Source organism: Rhinoraja longicauda, chromosome 25, assembly GCF_053455715.1.
Source record: "Rhinoraja longicauda isolate Sanriku21f chromosome 25, sRhiLon1.1, whole genome shotgun sequence".
Classification (NCBI taxonomy): Eukaryota; Metazoa; Chordata; class Chondrichthyes; order Rajiformes; family Arhynchobatidae; genus Rhinoraja; species Rhinoraja longicauda.
In genome coordinates, this window is record NC_135977.1 from 14,588,912 (window position 1) to 14,611,550 (window position 22,639).

At 40.4% G+C, this 22,639-nt stretch overlaps 1 protein-coding gene across 4 annotated transcripts in view; it reads left to right on the forward strand.

Annotated features, from left to right (window-relative positions):
- Window positions 1-22,639, forward strand: part of cabin1 (calcineurin binding protein 1) — a 220,037-nt gene that overhangs the window by 144,353 nt on the left and 53,045 nt on the right. For all 4 annotated transcript variants that reach the window (XM_078421329.1, XM_078421331.1, XM_078421330.1 and 1 more), the window contains 2 exons: window positions 5,389-5,485; window positions 6,408-7,049. In XM_078421329.1, the coding sequence (XP_078277455.1) occupies window positions 5,389-5,485; window positions 6,408-7,049 (739 nt within the window). The remainder of the gene's footprint in view (window positions 1-5,388; window positions 5,486-6,407; window positions 7,050-22,639) is intronic.

The window sequence follows — 22,639 nt, forward strand, 5'->3', positions numbered from 1 at the left end:
TCAACTCTGTCTCAGAATACTCAACCGAGTCACTTCTTTCCATCAATCACATGTTATTTAACTGAAAGCAGTAAAACACCCCAGACTCTGCACCGGAGCATTATCAAACTTCATAAAGAGAGATTATTTCAGATGATTACGAGCTTAATCATAGAACTGTTTCATAGAGAAAGAAAGTAAATCTACCAAAAAAGTAAATCTACCAAAAAAGTAAATCTACCGAAAACAGTGCAATTTCATAGTTTGAAACCAAGCATCTGACCTCATACCATTAAAATCAGAGTGCTTCAAGAGGCCAGAAATAGAAAAACACGGATATCCTGTTCATTAGCAATCTAGGGACGATTACAGAGATAGTGAAGAAATGTCCATGAAAAATCGGAAAATGTGGGTGACAATTTTACATTGGAGTAGATTCTCAAACAGTAGGTCAGCACGGGTGGGGGGGGGGGGTGGGGGGCAGTAGCGTTTTGGATGACTTCAGATGTACGGCAAATGTAATGAAGGAGGCTTGTGTATGTGGATTCCAATGGCCAAGTCTCAAGGTAATGAAAGCACGGAAATGGCTGTCACGGTGGAGAAGCTGTGGCTGCTCTGGAGGTAGAAAAAAAGTAGTCTCCAATGGGAGTGATCCAATGCTAATTTGGACCAAATAAGACAATGAGGTCAAGAACAGTCTTGCTAAGTTTGAGTTTCCAGGGAAGAGGATGGAATCAGTCACAGGGAATGGAGTGTGAGGCAACAACTATAGATGGTAGCAGTCTCAATATTGAGTTGATCGGAATTTATTTTCTTCCAGTATCTAGATGTTGTGTTTAAAGGCAGTGGGCTGGTCATGAGAGAAGGCTATTGTCAGCATATATGGGGAAATAGGCTGTTTTTTATTTGTTATTTTCAGATTCAGATTAGCGTATTGCCATATACACCAAGGTGCAATGTAATTCCTTGTTTGCATGAAGCTTATAGTTTTAAAAAATTTGTGTCATCACCAACTGTTTGCCAATAGCGATCAAATTTTAGTGCCATGTCGTTGGCCTCTGCAAGATCCTTTACAGTGCATATGTCATGCAGCAGGTCACAGCTCAGGAGATGTTCCATAGCCTGTCCGCAGTCTGGTGAGACTGTGCCAGGTCATCCACGGTTGGTCACAACCTGGTGGGAGTTTTTCAGAGGGATCGATTGCCATGTGAATGTCTTCCGGAGATTTCTCTAGTTTCTTTTCCCAGAGTTTGAGCCTTCTGGACGATGCACTGCAGTCCAGGGGATGGACAGAAGAGAGGAAACTTCTACATGATTTCAAACACTGAGGTAGCAAAGGGTGGTCATGTAGGGGGTGTCTTTCATCCTCTGATTGTCTGAGGCGTTCTTTTTGACTGGCTACAGCTCTTTTAATTCCAGGAGGTGCAATGCCATAGAGTAGGTAGATGTTGTCAGTCTTGGTAGATTTCATGCATCCACTGATGCAGCGACAGCTTGTGTTTAGCACAGGATCAATCTTCCTTGCATGAGCTGAGCGCTCCCATACTGCACAGGCATACTCAGCAGTGGAGAAGCAGAGAGCCAGAGCTGTTGATCGAATGGTTTTAGAATTTGCTCCCCATTTTTAGGTACTCAGCTTGCTAAGAAGAGCATTTCTGGAACTGACTTTTCCTTTACGCTTGGTGATATGTGCTTTGTAGGACAGAGATTGAGTCACACCGAGATAAACTGGACTGTCACAGTGCTCCAATCTGACTCCATTCCATATGATCTTCAACCTTCGATTTTCATACTTGTTCTTCAAGTGGAAGGTGCAGACTTGGGTTTTAGATGGATTGGCTCCCATTTGATTCTCTTTGTAGTGTGAGGACAGGTTGACTAAAGCCTCACACAGAATAGCTTCTGCCTCAAGGAAGTCAGCACTGGGTTGTAATACACAGGTCATCTGCATAAATGAAACTCCTGGTGTTGGGATGAATGAAGCTCATAGTGTGCACAATACACATAATGAAAGATAAAGGCAGCTTAGAAACAAGCAGTCCCTAACCAATCTGAAGAAGGGTCTCGACCTGAAACATCACCCATTCCTTCTCTCCAGAGATGCTGCCTGTCCCGCTGAGTTACTCCCAACATTTTGTGTGTAGCTTGGAAACACTATCTTGACTTGGAAATATATTGTTGGTTCTTTGACATGGAGCCTACATGTTGAAATCGCTCGGTAGCAGTACTATGGCAGCACCTTCAGTGGAAGGATAGGTATGAGGGCAAAGAGGGCAGCTCACTAACACCTTGCCAAGTTCACATGGAGTGCACAATAAATGATGGCCTTGTCAGTAAAGCCCAGACATTGTAAAAGGAATGAACAGAATGAAAAAAAAAGAGAAATAAGAGAGGATGATAATAGTGACAATATCTTTGAACTGATGTTCTTCCCCAATTCATCTAAAGATGTTGTAAACCCCTAACACTATTGCCCCTGCTGTGCACATGTGCTTTAAATGTGCCTTAGTCTGCCCTCTATTTCATTCCTCTGAATTTTAAGGTACTCTTTATTTTAATGCTTCTTGTCTTCCCCAATCCTCTGATCTTGTTTCTCCTTTGAATCTACCAACTTTTTAGCCCTTGTCAAATTGACACGAGTTTATCTGTCCCTGAGGACATTTTCCTCAGTTTTGTCCTTACAATCCACAGAAGCTGCCTCATTTGTGTTACTAAGGTTGTTTCAGTTGAAAATGGTGTACATTATGCTGACTTGCAGTATGTATTCTTTTATCGCATTCAGCAGCAATAAATAGGCAGCAAGCAAATTTCACTGCATTCGCACATGATGCTAATGTCACGCATGAAGTTGGTGTAAAAGCACCAGAGGAGTACGTTTTGAGGAATGCACAACAAAGGAGATATCATTCAGGACCAGTCAAGACGAAATCCCAGTTAACGGTGCAGCTTTAGTATAATATTCAAGTATGTTTCAGAACAAGTACCTCAGGACACTGAAAGCCAGGGACGGCGAGTTTATCAGACAAACAGCAACCTGATAAGAGGTCTAATAGATATGATGCAAATGCTGCTGTAATAGAGTCAACCCTGGCCTCAATGTGTAAGGGGATGATATGATAGGAATATAATCTCATCTGTTACAATAAGATCGATACTCAAAGCATAATAACAAGTATTTTTCTGTGTATGCACTTACATGATTAGAAGAAGAATGTTAACCTAGATATTCAATCTCAACATGTTGTTTAGATCGGTGCTATGGACTTCTTTGAAGTGAATTGTGGTAACAAACATTTCAGGTATAGTGTTTCAATGACCAGGTATCTGAGAGCTCATATGTCTTTGTTTTGAGGTAGTCAAATCAGTCTAACTTCTTTTGGGGTCAAACTGCTCAGTTGGATGGGGCATTGGGGAATGAGCACTAACCCTTCCTTACCTGGTTCCTGACTCCTGTGCAGATTCCAACCTCTGCAGCTGAGCAAAGGAATGATTAAAATTTTGGCAGGATAAAGAAAGAAGAGACCATCATTTGCCTCCCCTAAATGATTTTGTGCCTTTTTAAGATTCTACAGTAATGTTCGAACAACTCACACCTAATCCCCTCCAGTGAACCACAGAAACACAAAGCATTAACAAACATGCTTAAAAACATCGAACTGCGCCTTTACTAAAAACAAGATTCATTTTTGTGTAGACTTACTTAATGAATACAAAGTCAACATGCTTGGGCATATAACCCAGCTAAAAGAATGTGTAACATTCATTTGTCTCAACTGTCATTCTTCCCATGGGCTTCTCTGTGGTAGTTATTCCAAGTACAGTGCCCTCCATAATGTTTGGGACAAAGACCCATCATTTATTTATTTGCCTCTGTACTCCACAATTGGAGATTTGTAATAGAAAAAAATCACGTGGTTAAAGTCCACATTATCTCATTTTAATAAAGGCCATTTTTATACATTTTGGTTTCACCATGTAGAAATTACAGCTGTGTTTATACATAGTCCCCCCATTACAGGGCACCATAATGTTTAAATGTTTCATTGCTGGGTTCAAGTTTCCTCCTGAAATTCAAAACATTATGCCAACTCAAAATATATCCAGTCCCATGCTGTTAAACTAGTTAAAAACATACTCTTTGAAGATGATTAAGTTTCTTTCTTTCTTTCTTTCTATCATTTTTTTTCGTACATGTTAAAAGACATCAATTAAAAAACAAAATAAACAAAAAAACAGAAGAAATACAAAGAATTTCATCCATTACTTAAAGTCTTTACATGTGCGAAAAGGAGTAGGAAGAAGTGTGAACTTATTTAATCCTACCCCCATTCTCTAATCAATATTTATCAAGTATTATCTATAATAACTAATACCTAAAATACATATATAACTACATATATACTCACTCACCCCTATAATCATATGAATATACCTATTTACACAATAATGTCTATATTAACTACATCTGATATATATACATACATTAGGCCAATCATATATATACATATACCCGACCATTTACATACAAAATATAAATACAAATATAGTCACCCACCTGTATAATAAGTCAGATATTAATACAAAAATACTCGTACACCCTTATATGTTCATTTGGATATACTTATTTAAATAATGATGTGTTATTATATGTAGACCCCTGGTGACTGTTAATCCCCCTCCTCACTGTACCTAGAAAAAATCATGTGTTTATATTTGTTTTTAAACTGGATGATGTTTGAACATTGTTTTAATTCCGCATTCATTCTGTTCCATAGCTTTACTCCACTGATTGATATAGAAAATCTTTTCATTGTTGTTCGAGTATTGCGAATCTTGAAATTTAAGGTTCCCCTTAAATTATACCCCCCCCCCCCCCTCTCTTTCATAAAACATTTCCTGTAAGTTACTTGGTAGCAAATTGTTTCTCACTTTGTACATGAATTGAGCTGTTTTGATATTCCACAATGTCATAAAATTTGATTATTTTAGACTTTATAAATAATGAGTTGGTGTGTTCACAAAAACCGACATTGTGAATTATTCTAATGGTTCTTTTTTGCAGTATGAATAGTGGTTGTAGTGAACTTATATATGTTTTTCCCCACACCTCTATACAGTAACTTAAATAAGGTGAAACTAGTGAACAGAACAGAATGCGAAGTGATTTGTTATCTAGGAAATGTTTTGCTTTGGCCAGAACTGAAATGTTTGTTTAATTTGCTTTGAAATCCAGCATTCCAATTAGATCTGGGTATTGTTGCATAAATAAAAAACAGATACTGAGATGAGAAATGTAATTGTTCCCTTTTTTAGAATTGATTGAAATGTACAGTAGCTGCCATTCCATTTGTGTGCTTCCATTAATGGATATGTAAGGCTCTGCTCATGGTTTACTGCTTTTTTTCACAGAAAATATTTGCGTGATGTGGATCGCCAAGTACTTGCCAAGCGGGCGTTAGTTTTCACAGTAAAGGTGCTTGAGGACAACTTAAAAGAATTATCTGGGGTAATGCTATAAATTATTCCATGTTTGTCAAGAGGTTTTGATATGCATTTTCTCTGTGGTTGATGTGGCTTGCCTACTTTCTTTGTGACTTTGAAATTAAAAGAGAAAATAGTAGAATCTCTCAACAGGTCAGGCAGCATTGTTGGAAAAAATCTCTTCACCGATGCTGACTGACTTGATGAGTGTTTCCAGTATTTTTGTTTCTATTTCAGATCTCAGCAAATGCACTTTTTGATTTTCTTTACACATTTGTTCAAATTTGACCCATGTTACAGAAGTTACAAGCTTGCAACCAGGATGCTGATGTTTGTTTCTTTTTACTTGTAAATAATTTTTACATTTTATGAAACTTTTCAAGTATTGTGGCAGTTCTGATGTGATGGGCTTTTGGCTTCTGACGGCACAGGTCTTAATTTGCCAGAAGGAGAACATAAATTGCTGGTGGAACTCAGCCAGCCAGGCAGTATCTGTGGTAAGAAATGAACAGATGACGTTTCGGTTCGGGACCTTTCTTCACATTGGTAGACGGTCCCGACTTGAAATGTAGTCAGTCCATTTCCTTCCACAAGTGACCTCCGGACTTCCTCCAGCAGCTCGTGTTTTGCTTAGAATCCCAGCATCTGCGGTCTCGTGTCCTCGTCTGCTGCCACACCAGGAATACAGACATAAATTAGATGGATGGGTGTCTGTAAAACTTTAAATTGCTGCTTTCTAATGAAAAGGTAACTCCATTAATAACAAGAAAATAATGGGTAGTCCTTTTGTAAATAGTGCACAGGTAACACCATTAAAAAGAGGAAGTGGATGTGAATTTGTAAAGGAGGCATATCTGTATTTGTTTTGAAAAAAGTATTAAAGGGTTCAGTTGTTTAATGGGTTCATTATGATGAATGTGTTCCTCCATTATTCCATTCATGATTAGGTATCAGAAGACCAGATTCCAAAATCAATAGTTTCTCCAATGGGGGAGATGACATCGGATGCTTCAAACAAGCCTAATGCTGAGGAGCACAAAGGCGTTGTGGCAAAAAAACTCACCATCTCTGAGGGGCCTTTAAAAAGCACAGAAAATGGAGTAAATGATATTCCAAGGGAGCAATTGCTCAAGCCTATGGACATGGAGCAAGGGGATAAAAATGATGAAATTCTGGGCGAGCTCAGCAAACCATACACTGGCACAGATGAACCAATGGAACTTGACAGCTCTGCTACACAAGGAAAATTGGATTTTTCATTCAAGCCTCCCGGTGGGGTGGAAGTGGACCACAACAAAACTGTTGGCCTTTCTGAGGGTAAGGGCCCTGAATGCAAACCTGCTGAACTTTCTTTGGAGGACCTGAACATCAGCTCAAAACAGCAAGGGATCACAGGGACGTCACATGTCACGGCCAATCAAGTGGTCAGGAAAACGGGCAGGAAGAGAAAACTGATAGATGACACAGAAACTGGGAAAGCTCTGCTGTTGGACGCCTACAGGGTCTGGCAGCAAGGCCAGAAGGTCATGACTGTTGACCTTGGGAAGATTGAGACAATCATGTCAGAAACCTATATGCTGATTAAACAGGTAATGCATAGTCATTGTATTTTAAACGTCTTGAACATTTATTCTTCAAATACGTATTTATCATGGTTTAAAATGTGAAATGATAATGTTGCAAGAGGAATCTCAAAGTTTGTGCATTTTTCCTGCTGAATTGTCCCAGTGCCTTGTACGCCTGGGAACAAATCTTTTTTTAAAAGAATACTTTAGCATTTCATTATTGCTTAGTATTTATGTGACATTGCATTGGGATGTGCCTGTACCATGTCAGAAGATTTTATTTATGTCAAAGAGCGAAGGGTGGAATACCAAAATCAGCAGGCCGACTATGGGTCCTTGGTAAAATGGGCGCAGGTGTAAATAACCTGTCGGGTGGTAGTGAAATGTTTTGAAAGACAGTCCATGACTTAACACCCACTAATAACACTGATATTATCCCCGTCAGAGAGATCGGCAATAATTTACAAATTATTCTTTATCTTGATTAAGAGATTGATTAGGTGGCACAGTGGCACAGCGGTAGAGTTGCTGCCATATAGCTCCAGAGACCTGGGTTCGATCCTGACTACAGGTGCTATCTGTACAGAATTTATACATTTTCTCATTGACCTCGTGGGTTTTCTCCCGGTTCTCTGGTTTCCTCCCGGTTCTCTGGTTTCCTCCCTTTCTCCCTCCCTCCCACACTCCAAGGATGTACAGGTTTGTAGGTTAATTGGCTCTTGTAAAATTGTAAATTGTTCCTACTGTGTAGGAGAGTGCTAGTGTACGGGGTGATCAATGGTCGGCATCGACTAGGTGGTTTACAAAGGGGGAGAGGTTCTGTTTGAGGGGATGAGATAGGTTCATAAAAGTGAAAAGTACAAAGAGTTGGAGAGTTAAATCACAAAGATAGGTTGTGTATAACCTTGGCTGCTATTAATTTGGAAGAATCCTAATCAGATTTGGCTATCTAAAAGTTAAATAAATTTGATTTGGGGATATGGAAGAACGAAATGAAGTAGTGGAAGAATCAAGAACAAATGAAAATTCAGCAGTGAAATCTCTGAGCGCTGTTTCACATGTGAGACAGTGAAATCTGAAACTCTACCCTAAAGCACTGTGCCTACTGGGGGAAATTTCAATACTCAAGAATGATATTATTATTTATTAAGGTTATTAAATAATATGAAGCAAAGGCAGGTAAATGAACTAATGGTATAGATCAACTGTTCTATTTGGTGAAGTGATGGCCTGTTCTAATTGCTGTGTTCCTAATGTAATATTGAATAGTTAGTAAAAGATTCAGATGTTATAGTGCAAATCCAGCATGTACATAGATGTGTTCCATTAGTCCTATTCAACTGCTTAACACTAGATTTATCCATTTCAATTGACTTGTCAACTGTATTACTCCAAGGCTATGATGTGTTCCCAAAGCTAATAGTGGACAATTTGTTTTAAATATTTACCAGATTCTGGAGATGTATATAAGGTACTGATACTTAAAGATTGTGTATATGATAATAACTATTCAGCAATATGATAACATTAGCAATCTGGAAGATTGAAATGATACAGCAACAGACGTTTACCTCACACCATGGCAATATTTTAGTATGTGCACATGCATTTGTGTCTGTACGTCTGTGTTACCTGCACATGTGTATGAGAGCCTGGCCTCCAATTGTCCTGGATCTCCTTCTCGTTGTGCTAAAACCTGATCTGACGTGCCTTGTGGCAGCTATTGTGCAAAAACTGCACCAGGTTAAAGGGACTGCAGACATCTTCCACACCTCAGAACTAAAGAGGAAACAATCATCCTTGATCCCAAGGGACTGCCAAAGAAGCAGATTGAATACACTGTCTATGGCTTAAGAGTGATTTGAACAATATCATTTAATATCTGGGCATTTTCAGTTGTAGCAAGATCATGACTACAACACAGCAAAAAATGCTTAATGTTTTAAAATAAAATGTAAGTCAAAAATCATAGGATCTGTGCACGTTTTCATGAATTTCAGCGGACCAATTGAGACTCTCTCAGGTTATCTAAAGTTAATTAGTTGGAACCAAAAACATATTTACATTTCGTATCAAAGCTGAGGGAAGTTTCGACATGTCAATGAGTGCAAACAAAGCCATCACGAGCACCTTACATTTTCTTGTAAACTTCCAGTAAATGGCAAGCAAATCTTAGAATGCACCATACAACCAAGGGTGCAAATTAATTAACTGCTTCTCAGCACTGGAGTGAAATCATGTGCTTTCTGACTGTCACACAGCCAAAAGCATCAGTTCTGCCATTAAATCACTGATGGACCTGACTGATCGGTGTTACTGCTACTTGTTGTATCAGAACAAGTCTTTGATCTTTCTGCAGGTAAACTAGTGCTTGCAGTTTTTTACGTCGATCACATCCTTAAGATATTTGCTATTCGGAACTGGAGCACTCCTTGGGAGGACGTGTTGTTCTCTCTGGTATGTTCTTCATATGCATACTCATGATAATAGAAAAACTTGATAAAACCAAGGTGCTGAGTCATGTTGTTGGAAGTTATCGCTCAGTACAACTTATTCCCCTTATTCCCTTGTCACTATTTGTTTAGTTTGCATGAAAACAAGTGCCCCTAATATCCTGTCATGACAAGATGTCTGCAGTTGTGTGAATTGTAGAGATTTCTATTGATAATGGTTCAATTAATGAGTAAAGTGCGAATCTCGCACATCTGCGTCAGATTCTGAAACTTCATTCATAATCAGTAGTTAACAATATGTCTTTTGTTCAATGCACATCGAGCCAACAGTGATATTGTAACCTCCTTGGGGATTGCACCATGAATGTAGGTAGTAGGTCTTTGTTGGACTTTACTTATATTAACTGAATTATGGGAAGCATGCGTGTACTATTAAACTTGTTAGGTCTAAACTTATTCTTACTGAATTACCTACAGCTGATGCACTGCACCCCACCCATTAATCACCCAAATCAATTTTTTGGGTCAGAAAGACTCAAATGCTATGAGCCAGACTGAATTAAGACATTTTCATTGCACTCAAAAACTGTTGCCAAAGCCTCTTTATTAATGAGCATTCTTTAAACTAAGCAATCAGCAGCTAAATACAGGATTTACATACATGTATATGTATAATGACATCTTTCATCTTTACTGCAGAAACAAAATGTCTGAGGATTCTTCCAAGTTCAAAAGAACAAACATTGTCAAAGAAGTCAAGATTGGGAGAGAGCAAAGATACTAGAGGAACAAGATAGACCACTCGACCCTAAAAACCGTAGTATGTCATGACGCCATTTTAGTAGGCAGAAACTTGCAGAAACATTTCATAAGAAAAATAACGGTTAATAACCTTGATCTTGAACGGTGGGTATTGCCTATTAAAATGGCTCCTTTGCATACTACACTTCAGTATAGGCGATTTCAACGGAGTGGTCCATCTTGTTCCTCTAGTATCTTTGGGAGAGAGGAGGCCAAGAGTTGAGTTCTCAATGTGGTTTTGCGAACTACAAAGGCAGATGGAGACAGCCAGAGAGAGGGAATTACTTCAAAAATAATTGGACATGTACATTGACAGGAAAGGTTTAAAAGGATATGGGCCAGATGCAGGCAGGTGGGACTAGTGTAGATGGAGCAACTTGGTCGGCGTGGACGTTGGGCCAAAGGACCTATTTCCATGCTGTATGACTAATAGTATAATTCATAATGATTGGAGGAGATGTGTCTTAATGACCATGCTAAGTTCTGTCAGTGTAGTCCATCTAAATATTTTTATGTGGGGATGTAATTGAACAACATTTATGCCAAACATACATTGAACCTTGGTAAGATCATACTTGGAGGTCTGTTCTGGTCAATTTGTAAAAAGTGCATAGACTGTGGTCAGGTCATATTAAAAAAAAATCCAAAAAAAGTGGGTTAAATTGTTTTTCTCTTGGAATTAGGATGCCATGGGAGGAACCAATATAAATCATTTGTAATTTTTAAAAAAGTTTTGACATTAAAGAGAGAGCATTTCCACTTGTGGGAAAGAACAAGTGTAAACACCATCAATGTAAGATGGCTATCAAGAATTCAAATAGGGAACTCGCTGTTTCTCCAAAATTGCACCATTTATCAGAGGCTCTGAGGAAGGTAGATTACTGTTCAGAAAGGTCCTTTCCACTCAATTTATATCCACCTCACACACTCACATCCACCCCAACCATATTACCTATTGTAGAAGAGCAAACAATCTCCAGGCAGCAACTGCGCTTGGGGAAAGACTGATCTCAAGGGACAGGTGGAGAAAATGGGTAGGACAAAATCACAGTCTATAGAAGCATCAATCACCCTTTGTTTATGTAATTATTCCGCTTTTTTATTTGGGCTTAGAGACACAGCATGGAAACAGGCCAATCGGCCCACCGTCCATCTGACCATTGACCATCTGTTTACTCTCGTTCTATGTTATCCCATTCCCGACAAACGGGGTAATTTACAAAGGCCAATTAACCTAATAACTGCATGTTTTTGGGATGTGGAAGGATGCAGGAGCACCCGGAAAAAACCCATACGGTCATGGAGAACGTGCAAACTCCACACAGACCGCACCCGAGGTCAGGATCGAACTTGGGTCTCTGGCGCTGTGAGGTAGCAGCTCCACCAGTAGCGCCATTGAAGCTCCCTATCCAAACCTCTTTATCAAAGCCAAATAGATTGCCATCGGGAACTCTGTGGTTTCATAATACATCTATAGGCACCGTGGCGCAGCGGTAACTTTGCTGCCTTACAGCGAATGCAGCGCCGGAGACCCGTGTGTAGGATAGTGTTAATATGCAGGTATCGCTGTCGGCGTGGACCCAGTGGGCCGAAGGGCCTGTTTCCGCGCTGTATCTCTAAACTAAACTAAACTAAAAATCTATTTTGGATAACTAATATTCAGTGGTAACTTTGGAATTCATTTCCAATTGTGTTCACCAGAGTTTGCTTTGATTTTTAATCTGCTTTTGATTGGTATAATTGAGGAATAACTCTTGATGACTTGTTTGGAAATTGTGCCAATTAGATGAGCAGTTGCCAATTGGAACCAATTACAAAATCTAAATCGGTCCTGTTGCAGAGTCACATTGTCCTCCACACATGGTGCCCTTCCACCTATTTTCACATAATTGGCAAATTTGGAAATCTTACATTTTGTTCCCTCTCCGGGTCATTCAGGAAAACAGTAAACAAGTGAGTGCCCAGAATGATCCCCATGGGACTCCACTCATTACATTCCTCCAACTTGAAAAGGACCCATTTATTCTCTGGTTTCTGTGTGACGACAATTTTCAATCCATGCTAACACACTTTCTCCCACATCTTGGGCTCCTAATTTATTTACCAGCCTTTTTAATTTAGTCGAATTTATCTTAAATCAAAAGTTAGCAGGTAGGTCCAACCAGTAGTTAAGAAGGCAAACTACGTTCTGGCCCTTATTGCAAAGGAGTCGGTGTTTACGAATGGAAAGGGTTTGATAAATTTGTAAATGGGGTATTGGTGAAGCCACACTTGGAATAATGTGCACAGTTTTGGACCCCTTCCCTAAAAAAAAATGTCAGTATTTTAGTCAGACCAAAGGAGATTCACCAGGCTAATTCCAAGGGTGAGAAGGTTGTCAACAAGAGAGGCTTAACAGTTTAGGTATGTATTCCTTGGAGTTAGAAGAATGAGGGGTGACCTTATTCAAACAAAAGACCCAAGGGGGGCTTGAAAGGGTAGACTTTAAGGTGATTTTTATTGGTGGGGGAGTCACAAACAAGGAGACATAGCTACAAAATAGGGACCCGTCATTTAAAATAAGTGCGTAGAAATTTCTTATCTCAGAGGGTAGTAAACTTTGAATACTCTGCCACTCCGGGTGATGGATGATTAATAGGTATTTGAGAGATTTAGGAATTGCTCGCTTCGACAAGCCATGATCTTGAATGTTGGGGCAGGCTTGAGGGGCCTGGTGGCCCACTCCTGTTTCAGTTTGGTATTTGGATTGTTTTTTTATTGTTACGTATGACATAATGACAGATGCAGTGAAAATCATAGTTTGCATGCTATCCAGGCAGTCACATTAGACACGAGTCCAATCAAGCCTCAACGGATTGTGCAAAGAGAAATACACTAGAGTGCAGAATGTAGTGTTACAGCATTAGATCCTTGTAGAGAAAGAGATTTTCGAAAAGTCAAGGGCCACAATGAGGTCGTGTGGGTGATTGGGATTACATCGTTAGCTTTTCCTGTGGCATGTGCATGTGCTTTCAAGCTTATGTATTGTCTCCCTAACGGGAGAGGGGAGAAGAGGGAATGACCGAGGTGAAAATTATGTTGGCCGCTTTCTCAGAGCAGCATGAAGTGTCGGTAAAGTCGATGGGAGTGAGGTTGGTTTGTGTGATGGCAGACATGCCAACATACTTTGTCTGAGGAAGTGAAGGCATTGCAGTCCTTTCTTTGCCGGAGCTTCATTGTGATTGATCCAGTACAAATGATGTTGATATTTGCAGCCTGGATTTTGAAGTTCTCACCCATCTCAACATCTGCATCATTGATGCTGACCGAGGCATTTATACCACCACGTTTCCTTAATCAATAACGAGCTCCTTCATCTTGCCGACATTAAGTGAGAGGTTGTTGTCTTGACACCATGTTACGAAACTCTTTCTCCTTCCTGTACTCTGGCCCACCACGGTGGTGTCATCTGCAAACATTCAAATGGAGCAAGACTAGAATTTGGCCAGATGGATATGAGTGTGTATGGAGTATAATAAGAAGATGAGACCACTTTTTTCGAGGATGTTTTGCCTGTCATCAAAAATTGTGGTCTAGAATCAGGAAATTGAGGATCCAGTGACAGAGGGGTTGCTGAGTCTGCTGCCCAGGAGCTTGGAGATGAGTTTGGTTGGGATCATGGTGTTGAATGTGGAGCTGTAGTCAATGAATAGGAGTCTGTCATCAAGATCCTCCAGGGATGAGTGTATGTCCATGAAGATGGTGTCTGCTATGGACCGGTTGCAATAGTAGGCGACTGCGATGGATCAAGGCTGGCTGGGAGGCGGGAGTTAATTTGCTTCATGACCAACATCTCGAAGCACTTCATGATGCTAGGTGTCAGAGTCGCTGTAATCACTGTAGTCATTAAGGCACTTTAGATTGCTTTTCTTGGGCGTGGTTTCCTTGTTTCGTTGTGTTCTTGTAATTTCAGCTCTTTACGCCCAGTATTCTGTGAGATCTAGGAGCAGGTTGGACGTTATTTCACACTTGATGTCACATGTAGCTAGGTTCCAATGTGCACAGTACTGCAAAGCTATGTGGCACAGAGGGCAATTAATATATGTCATAACTTTTACTTCTGGCTGTATCTATCATTTCTGCTGGGTATGGGGTTATCTCAGAATCAAGATGGTCTGTGTTGTGCTGAAGGAATGAAGAACATTGGTGAGTAATTTACTCATTTAGGTGGTGATTTAATCAATTGTAATTAAATTGGGCCTGATCAGTGGCATGGCAGGAAATAAATAAGTTTTTCACGGCCAAATTGTTAACCTGCAGTGAAAGATTTTTCTTGGAATTTCCAAATGTTACAGCTTCAGTTAAAGGTAAAACACCTGACATGGTTCTATTACTGTTCCTGTTCAGTCAGTCATATCTGTGCTCCCAAAATAGAGTGGGAAAACCGTGAGTGGTCTTCAATGCAAGACTGATTTTATCCAATCAAGGTCTCACCCAAAGATTTCTGTACACCGGGATACTGGATTACCAATCGCCTAACTTTCAAACATGCCTCAGTGATGGCAATAATGTCAATAATGTCATGACCCATTACCCATTCGTCCAGCTTACTAGTTAAGACTCCTTATATTAAAATGGATGCGATTTTGCTTTGCATTCCCCTCATGTGCATTTACCTTCCTGTTCTGCCTACTACATTCTCTAACTTGTTCTCTTCCATCGGAACATCATCATTGAGCCCCCATCTTGTCAGTTTAAACCTTCCCAATAGCAAACTTCCCTGCTGAGATGCCGGTCCTGGACTGGAAATGGTCCCAATAATGCAGGAACCTAGATTCCATCCTCTTGCACCATCCTTTCAGCCACACATTCATCTGACCTATCCTTCAATTCTTTTGCTCACAGGCTTGTGGTAAATGAAGCAATCCTTCAAGGTGGAGCTCGGTCCGCATTAACCAAACTGATCTCCCGGTGGCCAAGCACTTCAACTCCCCCTCCCATTCCCAGTCTGACCTTTCTGTCATGGGCCTCCTCCAGTGCCATAGTGAGGCCCAACGGAAATTGGAGGAACAGCACCTCATATTTCGCCTGGGCAGCTTGCAGCCCAGTGGTATGAACATCGACTTCTCCAACTTTAGATAGTTCCTCTGTCCCTCCCGTCCCCTCCTCCTTCCCAGATCTCCCTCTATCTTCCTGTCTCCACCTATATCCTTCCTTTGTCCCGCCCCCCCTGACATCAGTCTGAAGAAGGGTCTCGATCCGAAACGTTACCCATTCCTTCTCTCCTGAGATGCTGCCTGACCTGCTGAGTTACTCCAGCATTTTGTGAACAATCCTTCAAGGTACTGCTCTTTAAAAAGCTACCTGGTTTGCTAAATTAATGCAAGATCTCATCGCTTTTCCTGCGGATGTTGCTTTTTGCCGATATTTACCATTACCGCTGGCTGTTCACCCTCTCCTTTCAGAATGCCCTGATTATGGCATTAAAGTTTACAAGTTTGTAAATTATTACACACAGTGCAGAGATCCAACAAATTTTTTTAAAAATTAAAAAAATCTGACCTTTATGTCAGAAGGTTTTGGGTTCTCATCTCTCTCCTTAAACTGGAGCACGAAAAAAGCTGGAGACACGAGAAACTGCAGATGCTGGAATCTTGGACAAACCACAAAACAACCCACAGGTTACTCTGCAATAACCTGATAGATTTACTTTCTTATGGAAAGAGAAATGTTGCCACTAACATTGGTTGGCTTATGGACTGTGTAAGCAATAACGTGTAAAATGTATGTTTCTGGTAACAGTTAAGTAGTACAGTAAGCTTCATTGCAGAGAGTACTTCATTAATGATGCCAATTTTTCATTGAAAAAGTATCTTCCAAGGTGATTGGATTTTATAAGCAATATAAAATGGAGGAACTCAGCAGGTCAGGCAACATCTGGAGGGAATGGACAGGCAATGTTTCGGATCAGGACCCTTCTTCAGATTTCTTAGAGTAAAGGTGGGGGGGGGACTGAAAAAAAGAGGTGGGGGCAAGGCAAAGCCGAGCAAGTGAAAGGTGGATACAGGTGAGGAAGGTAATTGGCAAATGTGTGGAGTAAGTGACGAAGGCTAACCAAAAGAGACTAAAGCATGTTAGATAAGAAGAGGAGGAATGAAATGTAAAGCTGTAGGGAGGGATATAGGTGGAAGGACACAGAAGGGAGGAATGGGAAGAAGGAGGATAAAAGGGAAATGGGAGTCTGGGAGATGGGAGATGAGTATGGGAAAGGAGAGAAAGAGCAGGATTATTGGGGCGGGGGGCTTTGAAGATAGTGGGAGAAATGTGTGTGTTCCAGATTGGGGGTGGACAGGAATGAGAGAGAGGGAAGGAGACGTTATTACTTGAAATTGGAGAATTCAACATTCATACCATTAGTTGCCGAATATGAAGTGTTGTTCCTCCAGTTTGGGTATGGTCTCATGGAGGATGCCAAGGACAGAAAAGCCAATAAAGGAATGGGAAGGGGATACAAAATAGCAACTGGGAGTTCTCGCCGGCTTTGGCAGACAGTGTGCAAGTGTTCGGCAAAAACTCACCTAGAATATGCTTCGTCTTGCTGATGTAAAGGAGGCCACATCGGGAATACCAAATGAAGTAGACAATGTTTAAAGAGGTACATGTGAGCCTCAGTCTCACCTAGGAGGGCTGGATGTGAGAGAGGAGATAAAGGGATACGTGTTACATCTCCAGTTATTTTCCTACACAGTTACATCTCCTGTTGTTGTAGGGGAAAGTAGCTAGGGAAGGTGGCGAGTTTAGTGGGAAGGGATGAGTGAACAAAGGATGTGTAGGAAAGGTTTGAAGAAGGGTCTCGACCCGAAACGTCACCTATTCCTTCTCTCCAGAGATGCTACCCGTCCCGCTGAGACTCCAGCATTTTACATCTACCTTTGAGTGAACTAAGGAATTGAGGAGGGAGTGGTCTCTGCGGAAAGTGGTGGGGATAGGAAGATGTGATTGGTGGTGGGATTACATTGAAGGCGACAGAAATGTCAGAGAATGATGTATTGATCATAGAGGCTCGAGGGGTGAGGACTAGGGGAACTCTATCCTTATTCCATCTGGGCGTAAGGGGAACAAGAGCAGGACCATGTAATACAGAGGAAACACAGATGGGGGCTACATCCGCAACAGCAGGGGGGGAAACCACGTTTACTGAAGAGTGTGGACATCTCGGATGGCCTAGAATGGAAAGCTTCGTTCTAAGGAGCAGATGCGGCGGAGAGAAATTAAGAGTAAGGGATGGCATCCTTAAGTCTTGTTGACATCCTATTAGGTTTGCTCATTGATTAGTCCCAACATCCTTTTGCTGTCTTTCACATTTCTTTGGAGCTTCATTTCTTCTTATTGGTGATTTCCTTCATATTTCGATCCATAGGCTTTGTTTGAATCCTTTGTATCATGTCGAGTCCTCAGAATCTGCATAATACCCCATTGAATAAGATGCATTGTGTTTTAGGAGCTGAATTAGGCCATTCGGCCCATCAAGTCTAGTTCGTCATCCAATCATGGCTGATCTAGCTTTCCCTCCCAACTGAATTCTGCTGCCTTCGCCTCATGACCCCTGAGACCCTTACTTATCAAGAATCTTGTCAAAATCTGCTTTAAAAATATCCATTGATTTGGGCTCCGCAGCCGTCTATGGCAATGAATTCCACAGATTCACCGCCCAGACTAAAGAAATTCCTTCTCATCTCCTTTCTAAAGGTACGTCCTTTAATTCTGAGGCTACGGCCTCTGGTCCTAGACTCTCCCATTAGTTCACTACTGCAGGTTGTCTCTCTGCGTTTGCTGCACATTCAAGGTTCAAAGAGAATGTCAGCTGGAATTGATAAATTGATTTGAAATTGAATCAGAAGTAAGGGACTCAGTGTATGGAAAGTACAATCTGAATCTATTTGGTTAAAACTTCCGTGCTCCTAATTAGAACAGCTACTCCTCGAATCCTCTCTCCCCACATAACTTTGGTTTGTTATAGTTTGTTCCACAGAGGTGATATGAGGGGGCGTGCAGTGTTATAAAAGAATGTTTTTCAGGACGTAATATTGAAAACAAAGCGAGTTGGTTCTCTTCCAAATGCATTTTCCACAAATGACTGAGTAGTAAAGCCAAGAATAACAAAGTTCTACTGCTGAGTCCGATCAATAGAAACGGCCTAATAATAGCACTTTCAAACCAGTTTTAACACCTAACTACCTGGCATTATTGTGACCAAAATTTTGGCAGAGAGCTTGGTTTAAGGAGCAACTTGGAGGATAGAAATAGAGAGGTAAATGTAGTTTAGAAAGGAAGTTCTAAACAACCAAAGACATAGTCACCGCTGTGAGAGGGGATTGTGAACAAGAAACCAAAAGGGGGATGTGATTGCTTTTAGGGAATTGGGAAGTTGGTGGAAGTTGCAGTGCTGAGGAGGGGTATCATTTGATAAATGTGCACACAGCTGTCAGAAGGCAAAAGAACAGATATTTTCTGTTCCAACATGTTTAAGGGAGGAATTGCAATATAGAATAACGAGTTTCACATTGTTGCCAGCACAGTGGATTTATTGTGTAAGCCATCCTGTAAAGAAGTTTAATTGCATATTTGTCCAGTATCTTGTAGCCACAGGATATGAGTGATAGAAGTTTCTCAGAGATCATGATCAGTCAATAAATGAGAGTATAGCAAGCATGAGAATTTGAATGGCATGCTGTTGTGTGAAGTTGTCAGGGTAGAAGTAAAATATGGTAATTTCTTGGCCCAAATAGAAAATGTGAGACTACATTGGGGAAGGAACCCTGCTGAAGCTCTGGAATACTGCATAATCAGCACGCCATTTTGAGTAGGCTGAGATTTCATTCACTGTTTCTTTCTGAATCTAAAGTCTGTGGAAGTGCTATCTTTTATCGTGATCGTTTCAAGTCAACTCAGGTGCCTTCTATTTCCATGATTCTCTCACCCCCATGAGCTGCTCCAAGGTGACTGCTCAAGGAATATTTTCTGGTTAATTCAGGTGTGGAAGTTTGTGTCTACAGTGTTATTTTCAGTGGTTATTTCTAGGAAAGTGATGTGTTTGTTTTAAACAGAAGTCTAAACCTTTATTAAACTGAATTACCAGAAAGAGGAATCTTATTGTTGGATATCAATCACTTCTGTGTGAACCACTCAAGAGGTTTTACATAAAACTATTGAAAGCTGTTGGTGGTCTGACCTAACATTTAAAGGGTGAATATTGAGTGAGAATAACAAACAAAATGACTTAGCTACAAAATAAGGAGGCAGTTATTTAAAACTGAGATGTGTAGAAACTTTGTCTCTCAGAGATCTCCAGAATTCCCTGCCCCTTGAAGGTCATGAAGGCCAGATTTATCAGATGTATTTAAGGTGGAAACAGAAATATTTGAAAAGTAGAGAATTGAGAGTGATATGGTACTGGCACAGGAGAAGAATTGAGGCCAGCAGAGAATGGCCATGATTATATTGAACGGCGGGACAGGTTTGAAGGGCCAAGTGGGCTACTTTTGCTCTGAGGTTCTTGTGTTCTGGTGTGATATCTCTTCAAATAGACTTGTTTAAAAAAATAGACGTTACAAATAGACTTGTTTTACATGCAGAATGCAATGCAGGGGAGAGCTCTTGTATTCATCTGAAGGTGTATGACTGATCAAATAAAATTGAGCAGAAGAGCGTGTGTGAACTTCGACCTCAATATGTGGCATGGTGTTAAAGATGACGTGGTTGGCTTTGCGTCAGCACTTCCCAAATGTGACTACAATGTTGGGTTTATTTTGTAGCACCATGACCGCCAGCAGAGCTCGTCCTCTGGTCTTGCTGTATAGATTTACCTGTCAGCACTCAGTAGACACAGAGGCACCCTGGAGTTTGTCATCAGCCATGAGTATAAGCGAGAGAGCCTGCCAAGTACCAGTGCATCTGGAAATTATTTAAAAACACAGCACTCATTAATAAAGAACAGATTTAAACGTTGCCCTTTTCCCTTTATGCATCAGACATGCCAGCACAGATTTCATCATGAGCATGTAACTAGCAATGGCCGTCACAACATAGGTAAATAATAAGAAATGCCATGGAGCCCAGGGACTACGGATTATGTATTGTTGTTTAAAAGTGAAGGAAGAAATAAGCAAAGTAAACACTGGCCAATTAAATCCAGCCTAACTTCAGCACAGGACAAAGTGGAATCTATGTGAAGGGAAGTTATAAACTTTAAGGGAAGGCTGAATTGTGGGACAGACAGATCCCAATAGAATGCTTTCCACAGTGCATTTATAGAAATTAGTAAGAGTTATTGGAGGCTTGCCGAATCGCCTTTGTTTTCTGATGAAAGAGAGACTGGTTTGCTTTCAGGTCCGTAGTGTTAATGTAGAACACGGAACTATAGCGTCAATGTGGTTAGACCAGGTACATTGTTGGAGATGTTTATGTCCAGGAACTTGAAGCTCTTGACCATCCCCACTTTGGCACCATTGATGCTGACCTGGGCATACAGACTACTCCATCTCCAGAAACCAATTAACAGTTCCTTCGTCTTCTGGCATTGAAGGCGAGGTTGGTGTCTTGACATCATGTTAGTAATTTTCTTTCTCCTTCCTGCATTCCATCTCGTTATTGTTCATGATCCACCATCTCATGGGCAATCTGGAATGAGTAATAACTGTTGACCCTGAAAATGAATGAAAAAATACATCTTTATGAATTAATCTAGTTTGATACAATCAGCCTTTGTAGCCTTGGCAGTATAGGCAGCTATACTGTTATGATATTTGTGACCACAGAATGCATTCTCTGACTTCCCAGAGATCCAGCACTGGAACTTTTCTCTTGATTGCAGTCAGCAGATTCACATTCCTTTTAAAAAAAAAAAAAATATTTTAATTGCTTTTTCCAAATAGCATGCAAAAACATTTAACATAACATAATATAATATAACATAACAAGGCACAACATCAACAACATTCCTAATGTTATACTTCGTTGAATTTTCAAAATAGTTCAAAGAAATGAAAAAAATAAAATAACGTAGGTTGCTTTATATTTCTTGAAAGGGTGGAAACTATTTTCAAAAAATAGATATTGGTGAGTAAGTACAAACCCTGGTGATTAATTCCATAGGTGGAAGAGGCTGGGTGGAAGGGGCAAGGGAGAAATGGGCATGCATCTAGTTGGGGCACAGGGAAGAGAAGGAGGGAGGGGGTAACAAGAAAAAGGGGCTTGTTTGTAAGTTAGTTACCTGAAATTGAGAATTCAATGTTCACACCTTTAGATTGTAGGTTATCCAAGTGAACTATGAGGTGCTGTTCCTCCAGTTTGCATGTGGCTATGGAGGGGGCCCAGGGCAATAGGAATGGGAAGGGAAGTTAAAATGGCTAGAAACTGGGAGATCTTGGCCTGACGGATCCATGTTTTCCAGAAATGCTGCCTGGACACTGACTTACTCCAGTATCTTGTGTCTTTTTTTTTCTTACATATCACAAAACTTGGGTTCAGTTCTTTATTTTTAAATGGAAGAATGTTCATATTTAACTTTGATTATTGGATGAGGCAAATTGTAGGGATTGAAATGGGAAAATGGACTTTCTTTTATGTAGAACCCATAGATCAAAATTGTAAAGAAATAACTTCATTTAATTTGAAGGTTCGTGAAGTAAATTTGTCCTCAACAATTTATGGCATTCTGTATTATAAATGTTACCAAGAGGTACATATGGAAATATCTAGACTGGAAGTTTCCAACTATCTACATTTTTCCAACTATCTACATCCCCAGTCTGAAGAAGTGTCTCGGCCCGAAACGTCACACATTCCTTCTCTCCAGAGATGCTGCCTGAGTTACTCCAGCTTTTTGTGTCTACATTTGCAGGTCAACAATTAATTTCCAATGTTTTTTTCAAATTCAATTATTTGATTTCTGAATGGAAGCAGGTGTTTAAGGTTTTAAATTGTTCTCTTGTTGCAAATTCCGTACAGATGTTGTTCATGGATTCATATTTGATGGATAACAGCTTTAGTCTTCTGCTTTTAAAAATCGGGTATTGTTCCAGAAATTCTTCTAAATAATGCAGCATTTTTGTGGGCTACACGAAGGAACACATTTAAAATTGTGGAAGGGTCTCGACCCGAAACGTCACCCATTCCTCTCCAGAGATGCTGCCTGTCCCGCTTTGTTACTCCAGCTTTTTGTGTCTATCTTCGGTTTAAACCAGCATCTGCAGTTCCTTTTTACACGTTCAAAATTTAGATGGCCAAAGGAATTGAATAATTGTAGTGCAGTTGGTTCTCCAGTTCCCCAATCAGTGAACTTTTTTCCAGGTCCTCCACATGTGAAGTGAAGGTACCCAG